Genomic DNA, 13,976 nt, shown 5'->3' with positions numbered 1-13,976 from the left:
TTTTTATTATTATTAATTTATTGATTAATCAAGTAATAATGGCTCTGTTTGGTTATGAATTAAAAGCTACGAAACTTCCGAACACTTTTCCGAGAAAATTATATAAGAGAGCTTTTTAGAAAGAGCTTTTACGAGAGAGAGCTTTTAAAATTACATGCGCGGCACTCAATCATCAACGTGACCACGCTATAAAAGTCAACGCAAAATTTACGAGTGAGAATGTGTGACGTAATCGTAAATTACTCATAAAATATATATCTACTTAATTATCCTAAAGAAAAATATTTGTTCAAAAGAATGGGTCTTCAAAAGAAAAAGAAAAAAGCTGATTGCTGCAGCAATTGAGGTTTTATATTTAATTCTAGGTTTCATTGTCATTAATGTGTAGAATTTTATTGATATATAAAGATGTTCATGAATTTCTTTATTTTATTTTTTATAAACATCATTAATGTCTTTTAGTTGTCAAGATGTTGCTATAAATGATAATGATGGAAATTTAGAAGGACACATTGTAACTATACTTCCTTCAGCACCCCTCCTCCCAAAATACTGAAAAAAATGTTGGCCTTGATGTGTATATCCCTAGTATATGAGCTTTTCAAAATTTTTGACTCCCTTTACGAGAAAAATCGTACAAAAATAGTAAAGTTACAATTCCGGCAGTCATATTTCGGGTCTGAGGCATGTGGCGAATTGTGACGTGTAAGGAAACGGAGATAACCGACGCTCCAGAACTCTTTAGTGGCACAGGCAACAGTTTTCTTCCAGAGACGTTGTGGAGAGAAGAAGATATCTGCAGAGCCATACTCTGGAACAGCCTCCATGGCTTGAGGAAGAAGAAATCTGTATAGGGCAATCATAACTGAAGGAGATCTGAGGCGTTTCTTGGACTGAGTAAGGGCAATTTATCTGTCCAATCTTCAGAGGACGACTGAAGCAACTAGCTGTGTGGAACATATTGGCAATTTCTGTATGATGAGCGCCTGCAAATTCTATAGAAAGATGAAGGAATCACCCGACTAGCTGACATGCTAATGACTAAAAAATATTTAGACAACCAGGTTGTTAAAAGATGTGGAGAAGGATGAACCCTCTTCAAGATTCTGAAATTAGAACTGATTTGGAAAAATCTTAGACTGATAGGGATGCGGCAAAGTTTCAACTGGCACAAAAAATAAGGGGACACAATAAATTTTAAAAAGGTCACAGCTTATAATATAATCCGAAAACATCTGGTATATACACAAACATATAATGTCTAAACCAGAGGTCGCCAAAGTGGTCTATATAGACCCCCAGGGGTCTATTTAACAAAAGTAGGGGCCGATCTGAGCCACAGGGATCGAAGGAAAAACAATTTCTAACCCAATATAGTGAACCTTGCAAAGAAACACCAGGCACATCCATCTCATTAATTAAGAAGCAATACTGTAGTTACTTTACTCATTTATAACTACAGTCGACTCTCGATAATTCGAAACTCGATAATTCGAATTTTTCGATAATTCGAACTCTACAGCTGCTAACTTCGGTAAATCGAAAAAATTCAGTGTATTTAGATACGCTCGATAATTCGAAATCCTTTTCTTAACAAAAGGGGGAGAGAAGGCTCTATAATTCGAACGAGGCCACCTTCCCCTCTTTATAATTCGAATTTTCCCTAGTAATGTTTACTTCTCATTTTCCGCTTATTGTTCATTTCCTGCGTAATGTTTCCCTCCTTCCAGCCCAGTTTAACTTTACAATTCTCTTTCTTAGTTTGTCACGATAGGAAGTACGTCTCCCTTACTGTGCCCCACAAAGAAAACAGTATCGTGGCCGTGAAAAGTGGTTCGAAAAAAAGAAGATATCGCCAAAACTTTCAATATTCCACCATCAACGCTTTCTACAATTCTAAGTCACTGACTAAGTCAAGCCACATTGTAACAAAAAACTGTTCTTCATTTTTTTAATTAGATACATATGTATATTATTATTTATTGAAATGTTAATACATATGTAATTTTTTTGTTCTTTTTTGTCGTTTTCATTATTTTTACTTTTTTACTTGAGGCTATATATGTCTAAAACTTAGGTAAGCTCATACGTATTTTTAATATACGTATGTACATACATATGTACATAATAATAACTCTAAATAATTCGAATTTTTTTCCCCTTCTTGATAATTCAAACTTCTTGATAATTCGAACTCTCGATAATTCGAATTTTTCTTGTAGTCCCTTGGATTTCGATTTATCGAGAGTCGACTGTACTTATTATTTAATAAATATTAAGGTATTCAAATTTCAACATTCAAGATATTTTTCATAAAACTATTGTTAAACAACGTAAAATTACTTTAATAAATGTTTAAAATCATAAAATAAATGTACAAACACAATACCTAATAGATAGTTTTATTTTAATTAACTGAAAATTACTTTTATGATGGGGGTCGATGGAGATTTCGAAAAATTATATAGGGGGAGTCCATGATCAAAAAAGTTTGGCGATCCCCTGGTCTTAAGTCCTAAACATGCCTGGTGATAATTATCTCAAATTCCCCCCAAAAAATCTACGAAACAAATACAGAACGAGAATGACAATAAAGGAAGAAAGAGAGGGGGAGTAAATAGAGCAAAAATTTTAAAAATTGTGTTAATTGCAGAAAGGAATAACATTCTAAAATTTACATGGGAGAGGCCTCTCTAAAATTTGTATTTTTAAAGAATTTAAGCTATTCATTTTTAATAATTACATTGATTTTCCAAATTAAAAGCAATTAATTAAAAAAAGGGACTCAATTAAAAAGCACTACATAATAATAATTAAAAAAAAAAATCTTTAAAGAAAAATATATTTGCGTTGGTTACATTGTTAGGTTAGAAAGAAGGTTTTATTCTTTGGAGAATTTGTTTGATGTTCGCAATTTTAAGCAATTTAAGATAACGCAGTCATTCAAACAACGCTGAATAGTTTTATTTATTTAAGGCGTTTTTACGTTTTTTTTTTGTTTTTTTCTTAACGGTTTCCGTTTATTTGTTGATGTTTTTAATTTGAAATTAAGAAGTGAACTAATTTTATTGCTTTAACTAAATAATTATCTTCATTTTCAAGTTATGTCGTATGCTTATCTGTTCAAATATATCATAATTGGCGATACAGGTACATCATGTTTGTTTTTTTATCTTAATTTTATGTTGCGTTTTGTTAATAAGTTTTTGGTATAAGTTTTCAACAATGTGGGAAAAAATAACAAATAGTATTTTGCGTTTTATCTCTCGTACTTTTTTTTTTATTTGTTAATGAAATTCGTCCACTGTGTTACATTCAAAGGTGTTGGCAAGTCTTGTCTGCTGTTACAGTTTACGGACAAAAGGTTTCAACCTGTTCACGATTTAACAATTGGTAAGTAAAATTTACTGATGGTTTTCTCACTTTCTCTTACTTCCATGAGAAAATAAGGAAAGATGCAAGTGTTTTTATTTTCTAAAACATTTCAGTTTGACTAATCTTTTAATACCCCTTTTATTCGAATTAAAACTTTTCTTCGTATTAAAAACGGAAATTGGTAAACCTTCGAATGCACTTCTTTCTCAACGACCGGTAATAGAAATAGAGTGCCAAATTTTGGCGAGACAAAACTTAATGGAAAACATTTAATTTAGCTGCATTCCTGTTGATTTCTGCTGTTCCAAATTCTATCATTACTAGATGGAGATGTAGTTAGTAGGTTTGCCGTAAAACAAGTCAGGCGTACATGATTGAATGTGTTTGGTAATGTTTAATTTCGCTCAAAAGTTTGGTGTTCGAAGTGTAAAAGTAAAACCAAAATGGAAACCAAGTTTATTGTTTAAAAATAATAAATCTTATTCAGTATTCGGCGAGTAATTCTCAATCGTTGATAGTCCGTTGCAATTTTTCTCACTAATATATAGTGACAGTATAAATTCTACATTAGAACTCGACAACCGTAGCCGTCTTTAGGAGGGGAACATTTGGGACGAGTGTGTTAGAGGCGGAAGAATAGAGAGGGGTCTAAGTTATGGCCAATCTAGTGAGGTGTCTAAGGTTTACAGTGGACCCTGCTGGACACTTTCTATCTTGAAATTATTTTTAAATGGCTCCAGATGACGCCTCAGACTTTTAAAAACACCATGTCCCAGCTATCAGATAAACCCAAAAACTATTCGGATTTGCAAGGTTTAGCAGGTATACCTGCTGATTTTTGGTTCCAAGAAGTGGGAAAGTTAATTTATCTCGCTAACGTCATGAATGTGAGTTTTATTTAGACCACATCGTTTGAGGTTTTTTTTTCTGTTTTGCTTTTGAAGGAGTGGAATTTGGTGCTCGGATGATAACTATTGATGGTAAACAAATCAAATTGCAAATCTGGGACACAGCTGGGCAGGAAGCGTTCAGGTCTATCACACGATCATATTATCGCGGAGCCGCAGGTGCTTTATTGGTCTACGACATCACCAGACGGGAGACTTTTAACCACCTGACCACGTGGTTAGACGATGCTAGGCAGCACTCTAATTCCAACATGGTCATCATGCTTATTGGGAATAAAAGGTTTGTGTATTAAAATTATCCTTTCATTAACTCTTTTGTTGATGTTGTAGCTCTCTCAAATCATCCCACTTTAACAGTAATTGAGAAACTTTCAGACTTAAGGTTCCCTTAGAAGTCAGTATGCCTTTTATGCCTTCTACGTAATAACCTGGAGAACTGCAAGCCTAAACTTAAGATGTAGAACTCACGCGTCTATTTTCTATGTACGAGTACTATTAAGGAAAAGTGGAATCATGAATTTTCTTTTAAAGTATCCCTCAACACAACCAAAGATATGCCCACTTGCCTATTCACTTACCAACAATGCGGACATCCTGCATAATAGTAAAGGGAATTATAATCTCATGCAATCTTTTAAATGCTCCTTTTAGTCAAGATTTCGAATCTACCATCCATATTACTTTAAAGAGATATTTAAAGTAACACTAAAAATCTCAATTAAAAGAAAATCCCATAGTTAGGATAGTGGCGACTTTTCTAGATTAGACTGTGTTGATTTTTCGCGGATTCATTTCTTTAAACTTGGGATTACCAGGCTGCACGCAGAAAGATTTATTATTAATTTCGTTTCGCTTAACTTGATTCCAGCGATTTAGAGTCTAGACGTGATGTTAAAAAAGAGGAAGGCGAAGCATTCGCACGAGAACATGGTCTGATATTTATGGAAACGTCTGCAAAAACTGCAGCCAACGTTGAAGATGCATTTATAAGTACAGCTAAGGAAATTTATGAGAAAATCCAAGAGGGCGTATTTGACGTCAACAATGAGGTGAGGATTTTTTTTTTGTGTTTATGTTCTTCGACAGTATTTTTTTTCTGTCTTCGGCATTTCAAAATCTTTAAACATCTCTCACGTTGTGCTGTTGATTGTTGCAGGCAAACGGTATCAAGATTGGACCGCAACATTTACCGAACAGTAATATTCCGCCAGGAGGACAGACCTGTAACCAGGGTCCACCTTGCTGTTAATTGGACGTCTTGGATAAACCACTAAAACACAATCCCAGAACAAAACCTTATTTTATTTAAAGAATCTGAAAATAAATTGAGAGACTTCTAGTCAGGGAATTTAGTTGTCTATGAATTTAAAAATTAAATAACAATTCGTTACGGATGCCATTTTGTCTTGGGAATGTAATGATTTAAATTAAATTATGAGATTGGGCAGTTATGAGTTTACTTTCTCCTAGCATCCTGCTATTCGGTTTGAGTCCAAGAATAGAGAGTCTACAAGTTTATTCGGGGAGATAGCTCTGACTGGTGGGTTTCCTTCAATCTGAGATTATCTCAGGTCTTCCGCTCCTAACTATCAATCTTTCTCGTCCCTAATGGGGGTTTTGTGAGCCTTTTCCCCTCTCAAAATTCCCGCCGTATAACCTCTACACTTGATCTCCCTTCTCTCTCGCCCTTATATTAGGTCCCAAACCTTCAAATAACTATCTAATCCTCTAAATTCCCACAATAGATTCCTTAATTTATTTAGACCTAATCAAAACTAGTTGTAATATTGCTTTGTATATTTTCCTTCTTACTAAATAAATTGAGAATGTATTCATGACGTACATTAAATAAACTGTGATAAAATTATTCAATATTTCATATGTATTATAGTTGGATGACAATCAGTCAATGTTTTAGGAGTCTATTTGATTAATGATTAAGTGAAAAACGGTACCTATGAATTGGGGCTTCTGAGCAGGCCATTTTCTCTGGCTGACAGAAGCGAAGCAGAGTGCGAAACATATTTGGCACTTAATTGTAATTAAATGTAAATATTTTAATCATTAAGGTTTAAAAACTTCTTAATTATTTATTATAAATTGATCATGTGTATAATTATACGATGTAAGGTAGCCACGGTAGCCGAGAGGTTAGAGGCGAGGCCTGTAAAGCTAATATGTATTGTGTGATACTGGGTTCGATTCCCGGTCTTTAGGCCTTGGATTTTATTTAAATGGTTGAATAAAAGAAATTTAGTAGTAAAGTTATGTTTGGTAGTCGCCTCCGTCTACGACAGCTAATTTGTGATAGTTGGACGTAAAGCCTGCCTGAAAAAATAGGCGATTACTTTACTTTACTTTAATTATGAGATGTAAATATCAAACTTTGTATGGGGCACATACCCTGCTGATAATTATTTATGAATACATGAAAGGTAGTAAAATTTATTTACTTCCTATATGAGTTATAAAACATTTTTTCGGGAGAATCTTGAATATATATATATATATATATATTTATAGTTCTAAAATGTCGACAATTTTTTTACAATCCTAACACTTCCTGTTCTATCAGCTATAAGAAAAAAACTAATTACAAAATCAATATTAAATTCACCAAGCTCAGGATCTCTTTATGAAGTTGTTACAATGATAGGCAACTAAAAAAGATAAATCTGCCAAACAGAGATATTTATTGCTCTGACTTCCGCAACGTTGTAAGCTCCATATTTGAAGAAGCAATAAAGTAAACAGGAAAATAAAAAAAATGGTTAAAGAACAAGGACTCTATCTAAGGAGAAGAAATAGTGTGAGGATATGGCGAAGCATATTTAACGATAAATAAATGGTGAAAGAAAAGAAAAAAATTGGAAGCCAAGAAAGAAAGAGCTACAGAAAAAAATAAGACCGGTCTTTAGAATCAGTACAGCACCGCAATAAAGTTATCCTTACTGGGGATCTTCAGCCACAGAAAATAGTTCCAATATGGACCAGTGTAGCTTTAACCTACGTTTCATCTCTAAAATTCAGAAGTATTCTGTAACTTCAACTTGAGTGAATATGAAAATGGAAGACAACTTCATTAATTTCCATTGAAGATCGAGGTGAAGAATGACAATCTAACTTCTTGTTCGCCACGTCTCAAATTTGAAATTGCAACAAGTAGTAAGCTGCAGAGTTGTATGATGCCCAAAAGTTTTCATCAGTTCAAAATATCCAATGCTTTAAAAACCTACCTGAATACTTTTTCTTAACCAATTTCTAAAAACTGGATATAATCATTTACTCTGCCGAGCTTTCGACCTAGGGACTAGGTCATCTTCAGGGCTAGTTTACAAAGTAATATTTTACATTTTAGGATCCATGAACAGACAAGACAGAAGACACACCAACCCTAAAATTTAAAATATTACTTTGTAAACTAGCCCTGAAGATGACCTAGTCCCTAGGTCGAAAAGCTTGGTAGAATAAATGTATCACGACTGAAATGGCAATTATTTTTTCATCCTATTGAAACTGTGAATCAGTCACCAAAAATAATGAACAGCAATAATCCGTCATATTTCCAACGGTTTCAGACATTCATCTCGTTTGAGGCAAATTAATCAATTAAGTTTAGAGAATTCAACTTCATTTATGTTTAAATATGCTGACCATCAGTGTATTGTAGTGCAAGACGGGAAACATAAGTGAAGTTGAATTCTCTACCCTAAACTGATTAGTAAACCTCTGATGGTGGATGAATATCCGAAACCGTCAGGGATGCATTAAACATGCATGCTGCGACAGATGAAATCAACGATATTAAGGGGAAAGTCTGAAGACTATCTCAAATATGAGTCCAAAGTAAACACATGAAGAATAGTGAAGAAGTTCTGTGAGAAGCATAAGTTTAACAGAAAATGTCCTTGAAGTAGATACACAATCATGCAAATGACCAAAGAATAGAATTACACCCGATTATCTGAGAAAATTAAACACTAATAAGTTTCTAAAAAAAAAAACTAGATGGAATATTAAATATCTTTGAGGCACTGAAAGGGGTCCAGAATAATGAAATGCACTTGCGGATAGTCTGAAAGCTTACGTAAAATACACTAGATAAACCCATCAGGTACTCCAAGCTAAGGAAGAATGCAGAAGACCCTAGAGATCATCTTGCTGAGGGTATGAGACAACGAATTAACTGGCTGATGATAAGAAGGGATCTAGCGCATCATTCCGTGGACACGAACCTGCTCTGGCAATCTCGAAACAATATAATGACGGGGGGTTAACAGAAAGTGGTGGCCGGAGGAATCGAGAAGGCTCTGGATAGAGGTAAGAAGCTGTCAAATTGGCAAGATTGGACCACAACATTCACAGAACAGTAATATTCTGGCCAGAGGACACACCCGTAACCTGCGCCCACCTTGCAGATAAGTGGAAGTCATTCTATAACAAAAAATAATAGATCAAGGAAGGCCTCGATTTCTGTGATATCCTTCAATATTGCTTTGAGAGAGGCAGACTGTTTGAAAGAACTTTGAATGATTAGTTTTAAAGACTGTTACAGAACCTTGGCGGCTCAAGTCCCTCGAGTTTTGGGTTCTAGCAATTGTTATAAATAATGTTAATAACAAAACCAAGTTGGCAAATTAGGGAATACTTAATATTATGTTTTAGAAGAGCAGCTACAGCTTTTAAGTCCTACAAAAATCAAATCATGTCAACTGAATTGTACGTTCTATTTTCTTAATACAAGAAAGAGTTTATAAATACAGCCCATAGAGGGCTCAATCTTTTAGGGAACAGAACATCTGTTTGCTAATTGAATTACGAGTATATCCTACAATTCTAATGGATAGAAAATGGTAGGTTGAATGACTGTTTTACTAACTTGGAATTCTCAATGGAGTAAACCAGTTTGCGTGCTTAAATTAAATTAACTTAAATGAGTAACCCGGTTTCAATTAAACATTAATCGTGAAAAAGTGTTAGTGTTAACCTAAAAATAAAAGAGATGTAAGCTTACGCAATGTTCCACTGACGGATAGCTCGCCTGCTTACAGCATACTTTCAAGTTAATTCCTGATTCCTCGCACTGGACACAAGCATTGTATCACTTCACTTTTCACAAACCAACACGGAACGCCTAAACAGAAGCAAATTTTTTTCTCCTTAAATGCATTTTTTACATTTTTGATGCTAACCTCATGAAGAGGGGTTATGATCTCAACAAATTAAGTAAGTATTGTTTCCTTATTATTGAAAAAAAAATCATACAGCCCTATCATACTTCTTTGTTGGAAATTCATATTAACTAGTGAATTTTTATTTAAGACCGAGTTTTTTCCATTTCAGCACTCATTTTTAAGATTGTTACTTAAATGTAATAATTTTCTGCAAAGTTGTATGTATAATAGTAAAGGTTAGGTATTTTCTTAAATTATTTATGGCAATCCTTTTTCTTTAAAGGCTTTGCAATGTCCAGGACATGGAAAAGTGTAAGAGAAGAAAACCAATTCAAATGTAAAAAAAAACAACATCAGTGTAAAGAAGAATTTTCTGCTGAAGTGTATGTATATCAGTTAAGATTTTTATTTTTTCTTAAATTATTTTTGGTAATACTTCTCCTTAAAGGCTTTGTAATGTTCAGGAAGTGGAAAAGTGTAAGAGGGAAACCAATTTTCAAATGTTTAAGAAGAAGATAATTAATCTCAACATTGAAGTTTAAAAAAGGATCTAGATAAATGAGTCGATCACGAAAATTATCTTGAACCAGGTACGTGGACTCGATTGGCATTATCCACCACCACATCTACGGGGCATGAGTTTGATTGTTCTGCCCGCTTATTTGTTGGTATTGCATGATTATGATATGTTATTATTCTGATTTGGATGTTTCTGTTGCTGGTTTGGTTTATTTTATTTTATTTTTATTTTGTTGACATATTGTATTAGTGTTAGGAACGATTTTCGTTTTTTCTTTGCCTGACGAATTGAAGATCTCTCAATGGTGTAGTATTGGTGTTGACTTCTTTCTTTTTCCCACTTTGTCTATATATCTTGATTGACTGATTGGTACGCTGTGTGTCTAGCAACCCGATCTATTTGGGCAGCACCCTTTGTTTTGCAAATATTTGCATTAAAATGTTTCTCTCTCTCCAATTTTTAAGTCCATCCTACAATTATTTTTTTTATAATTAAGTCCTTGAAATTTTACTTCTGTGTTAAGCTTTCAATTTATTAATTTACTGGCCTAAAATTCCTAAGATTTAGAATGAATATCATGCCTAGTTCATTTTAAAATGAAAGTGGGTTGTTAAATGTATTTTAAAGAACATTAATTCAATAATTCTAATAAATAATATCAATAATTCATTATTCAATTATGATTTATGCAATATTCTTAAAATCTATTTCATGATTGGTCAGCCATGATGTTTAATGTACTGCTTGATTCTTCACCAAAGACAATTCAGTAATAGAATTGAATCATTATAAAATATCTATACTGAAGATGCAATAATATCATTTATAAGGTGAAAAATGAATTAAAATTCAATTGAGTACAATTAAACTTATAAACTCTTTATTAAATCTTCAAACCTTAGTGTAGGCCCTCTTCAGCAATTCAAAAATTTGTAAATGACTTTTTTTAAAAAAACTAATTAAATTCATACTGCTAATTATATGTATTTTAATTTGTATTGAATCATTTTATTGTTTTATATTAAATTTTGATGGAAAATCTTGTTTTTCTTAAAGTATAATTAAATTAACTTTACTTACAAATCCAACTTAAATCGGGGCGTCCATTACTACACCTATGAAGGGGTGACCTTAGACCTTAGACCAATAGCAGCTAATGATTTTTTTATTTAGTAATTAATAATTTTTGTTTAAAAAATATAAATTTGGGGTTTAATTTAATTTTAAACAATTAATTAATATTTTGTAAATAAGTTTAAATAGTTTTTTTTGAGGACACTTAAAAATTTTTATTTTTTTGTAATATTTCGCATTAAATGGACCATTTTAAATTATTATTGATAATTGTTAATTATTTTTACAAAGAAATATTACAATAAATTGTTTTTTTAACAAAAAAATATTAAAGAATTTTCTTTACTTTTTTAAAGGCAGTCGTTGACGTCACTTCTCTTTTAGCCAAGACCACCTAAGTTCATCTTTTCCTGAGGCCATATTGGATTTTTTTACGTGAAGTGGTGACCTAATTTTTTTTTAAAAAAATAGTTTTAAACCATGTAATTTGTAATAGTAAAGTACTCTGTATTGTAAAATGAAAGTATTAACTTGTGCTTTTAAAGAAGTAAATTCACAAATGTTTTTGTATTATAATTAGAATGTGTTAAATCGAGTTAAAAAGAAAAAAAATCTAACTAATCGATCTGATAGGTGATTAAAGAAGATTTGCATATCTTTTTCTTCATTTAAATGTGGTAAGCCAAATTTTAATTGCTTTTTTTTAGCATATTAATGTTGTTTATTATTTAATGTTAATTATTTTCAATATGAGAATAATTTCAGTTTAAGTTTAATTGAATTTGGGTAATACTAATTATCCAGAACTCAGGGGGTAACTATTTCTGAGGGCATTATTTCATTTTATTACAATTTCTATGGAACCATCCTATGTCTTATTGGATAATGTCGATTTTTTTTAGTATGAATGTAAATTTCATTCTGATTTAAGTTTAATACTTATTGTGTTTTACAAATATTGCACAAAATTGTGATACAAATTGCAAATGGAGTTCAGTTCTTCATAGATCTTGGAATTTAATTCTTAAATAATTTGAAATTATACATTCTATAACTTTTCATCTACCTTTATGAGGAGAATAATTTTGTAATTATTAATGATTTTTATTTTTTGTTTCTTCTATCGTTATAAATTACTTATAATTGCTAGATTTATTAGCTTTAACAAGTAGTTTCTTATTCTAAAAATCCTCTGCTACATTCTAGGCCAGTTGTAGGTATACTTTTTTTTTTAGCACCAAGTTTTTAGTTTTAAATACGAATAAAACTCACAGAATATAGCTAGCTAGAATATTAGTTTTTAGTAAGAATGGATGGATATTATGTAATTATTAAAAGATTGTATTTTACAGGTTGTTTTTTTTTTCTTTTGTCTTAATCAAAACTTGTTCCTTTCACTTAAACTTAATTTTTATAGAAACATTTAAAACCTATCACTGATCAAATGGATTTTTACAATTTTTACGCATGAAACAAAAGTTATAAAATTTACTTTTCTTGTTGTGTGTCTGGCCAGGAATGGAGCTAACACTCCTTTCATCGGTCCGGAGCCTGTCCTGGGAATCACCAGGGGTTAGGTTCGTGCGGCTCTCAGAGATTGGATCTGTAGGGAGCACGAAAAGAACTGGGTAATGTGTCCTGGGGTCAAACACAGCAAGACCATGATGCCTTAGCTGTGTAAGCAAAAAACCAAAGAGACCCTGTGTTTAGGCAGAAATCAGATTACTCTGATTACAGGCCTATTCACGGGGCACGGTAGGTTCAAGAAGCATCTGCGCAAGGTGGGGCTTATCAGCTCGGAGCCGTTGTACAGATTATGTCAGGAAGAGAAGGAAACGGCCTCTCACCTGTTGTTCGATTGCGTTGAAATCGAACGTTTGCGCTATGAAACCTTTGGAACGCTGAGGCCGAAGGAGATAGTAGCGCAAAAAGAACTATTTGGGAAAGTCCTCAACCTCTTTAGCAGGGAAGGGTTCGCCTATTAGAACTAAGAAGGGGCTGGCACAATAAGCCTTCTGTGGCTGCGTTGCCGTGGGGCGTAAGGTCCCGTCCCATCTAATATCTTAATCTTAATCTACTTTTCTTGTTCGGAATAACTAATGGAAGATATTTAGTTGAGAGAAAAAAAGAGTTAGTGAACAAAAATTGGTACTTTAATTAGTACTTTTAAAATTTTTATTATTTAAGACATTTAAAACTATTGAAATAGTTTGATATTTATATAAAATTGAAGTAATTCAGATGGAAAACCTGGTACATAAGTGAAACGGTTTTAATATTTTACTTTTGTCATTGAAAATTAATAAAATGGAATACATTTTTAGGAGGGAAGGGATTAGCTATGAGGTTAGCATACTTGACTCCCACGCGGAGGTCCCGGGTTCGAATCCAGCAGCTGACCCTTAGATTTTCTCTTCCTAGGAGCTTCTTACAGCTCACTGTCCGGTGATGGACAGTGTTGTCTGTAACGAGAGAACACTGTCCGGAGGCCGGCAGTGCACTGGAAAAAGCTCCGGGCGCTAATGACCTCAGCTGTTGATGCGCCAAAAAAAAAAAAAAAAAAACATTTTTAGGAAAAACAGTAATTTTCTTTAAAAGTAATATAAGCAATTCTTTGGGCATTTTATTGCTTTTTGTACCCGGATTTTCCTCTAATAAATAGGCTTTTCCTAACAAAGTTAAAAAGGTCCGTTTTAAGAATTTTTTTTTCAATAATAAATTTAATCTGAAATTTTCCGGACTACATGTTTTAAGAATTGGGTCCTATTAAATAGCTTATCTGTAGGTTTAACTTAAACCCAGGAAAATTACAATTTACATCATTTTCACTCAACTTTACACTAAGCCTTCCATCTGATCGCAGTATTCTGTTCATTGCTAGAGGTGTATTTTGACTGCACTTTGCTTGGAGTACTCCTTACTACC

The 13,976-nt window shown here is 32.9% G+C and overlaps 1 protein-coding gene across 2 annotated transcripts; it reads left to right on the top strand.

Moving 5' to 3' along the window:
- Positions 1 to 2,878: 2,878 nt before the first annotated feature.
- LOC141452428 (ras-related protein Rab-2-like) lies at positions 2,879 to 6,439 on the top strand. 2 transcript variants are annotated; one of them, XM_074124561.1, is made up of 5 exons: positions 2,880 to 3,150; positions 3,322 to 3,393; positions 4,320 to 4,563; positions 5,152 to 5,332; positions 5,440 to 6,439. In XM_074124561.1, the coding sequence occupies exons 1-5, from the start codon at positions 3,105 to 3,107 to the stop codon at positions 5,530 to 5,532; spliced, it is 636 nt and encodes a 211-aa protein (XP_073980662.1). In that variant the 5' UTR covers positions 2,880 to 3,104; the 3' UTR covers positions 5,533 to 6,439. The 2 variants fall into 2 exon arrangements, with proteins under 2 accessions (XP_073980663.1, XP_073980662.1); XM_074124562.1 differs by lacking the exon at positions 3,322 to 3,393 and having other exon boundaries at positions 2,879 to 3,150.
- Positions 6,440 to 13,976: the final 7,537 nt, after the last annotated feature.

This window comes from Rhodnius prolixus, unplaced genomic scaffold (assembly GCF_049639745.1).
Source record: "Rhodnius prolixus isolate KJV_2025 unplaced genomic scaffold, Rpr scaffold_3, whole genome shotgun sequence".
NCBI classification, from domain to species: Eukaryota; Metazoa; Arthropoda; class Insecta; order Hemiptera; family Reduviidae; genus Rhodnius; species Rhodnius prolixus.
This window is presented reverse-complemented; position numbering and strand designations above follow the sequence as displayed.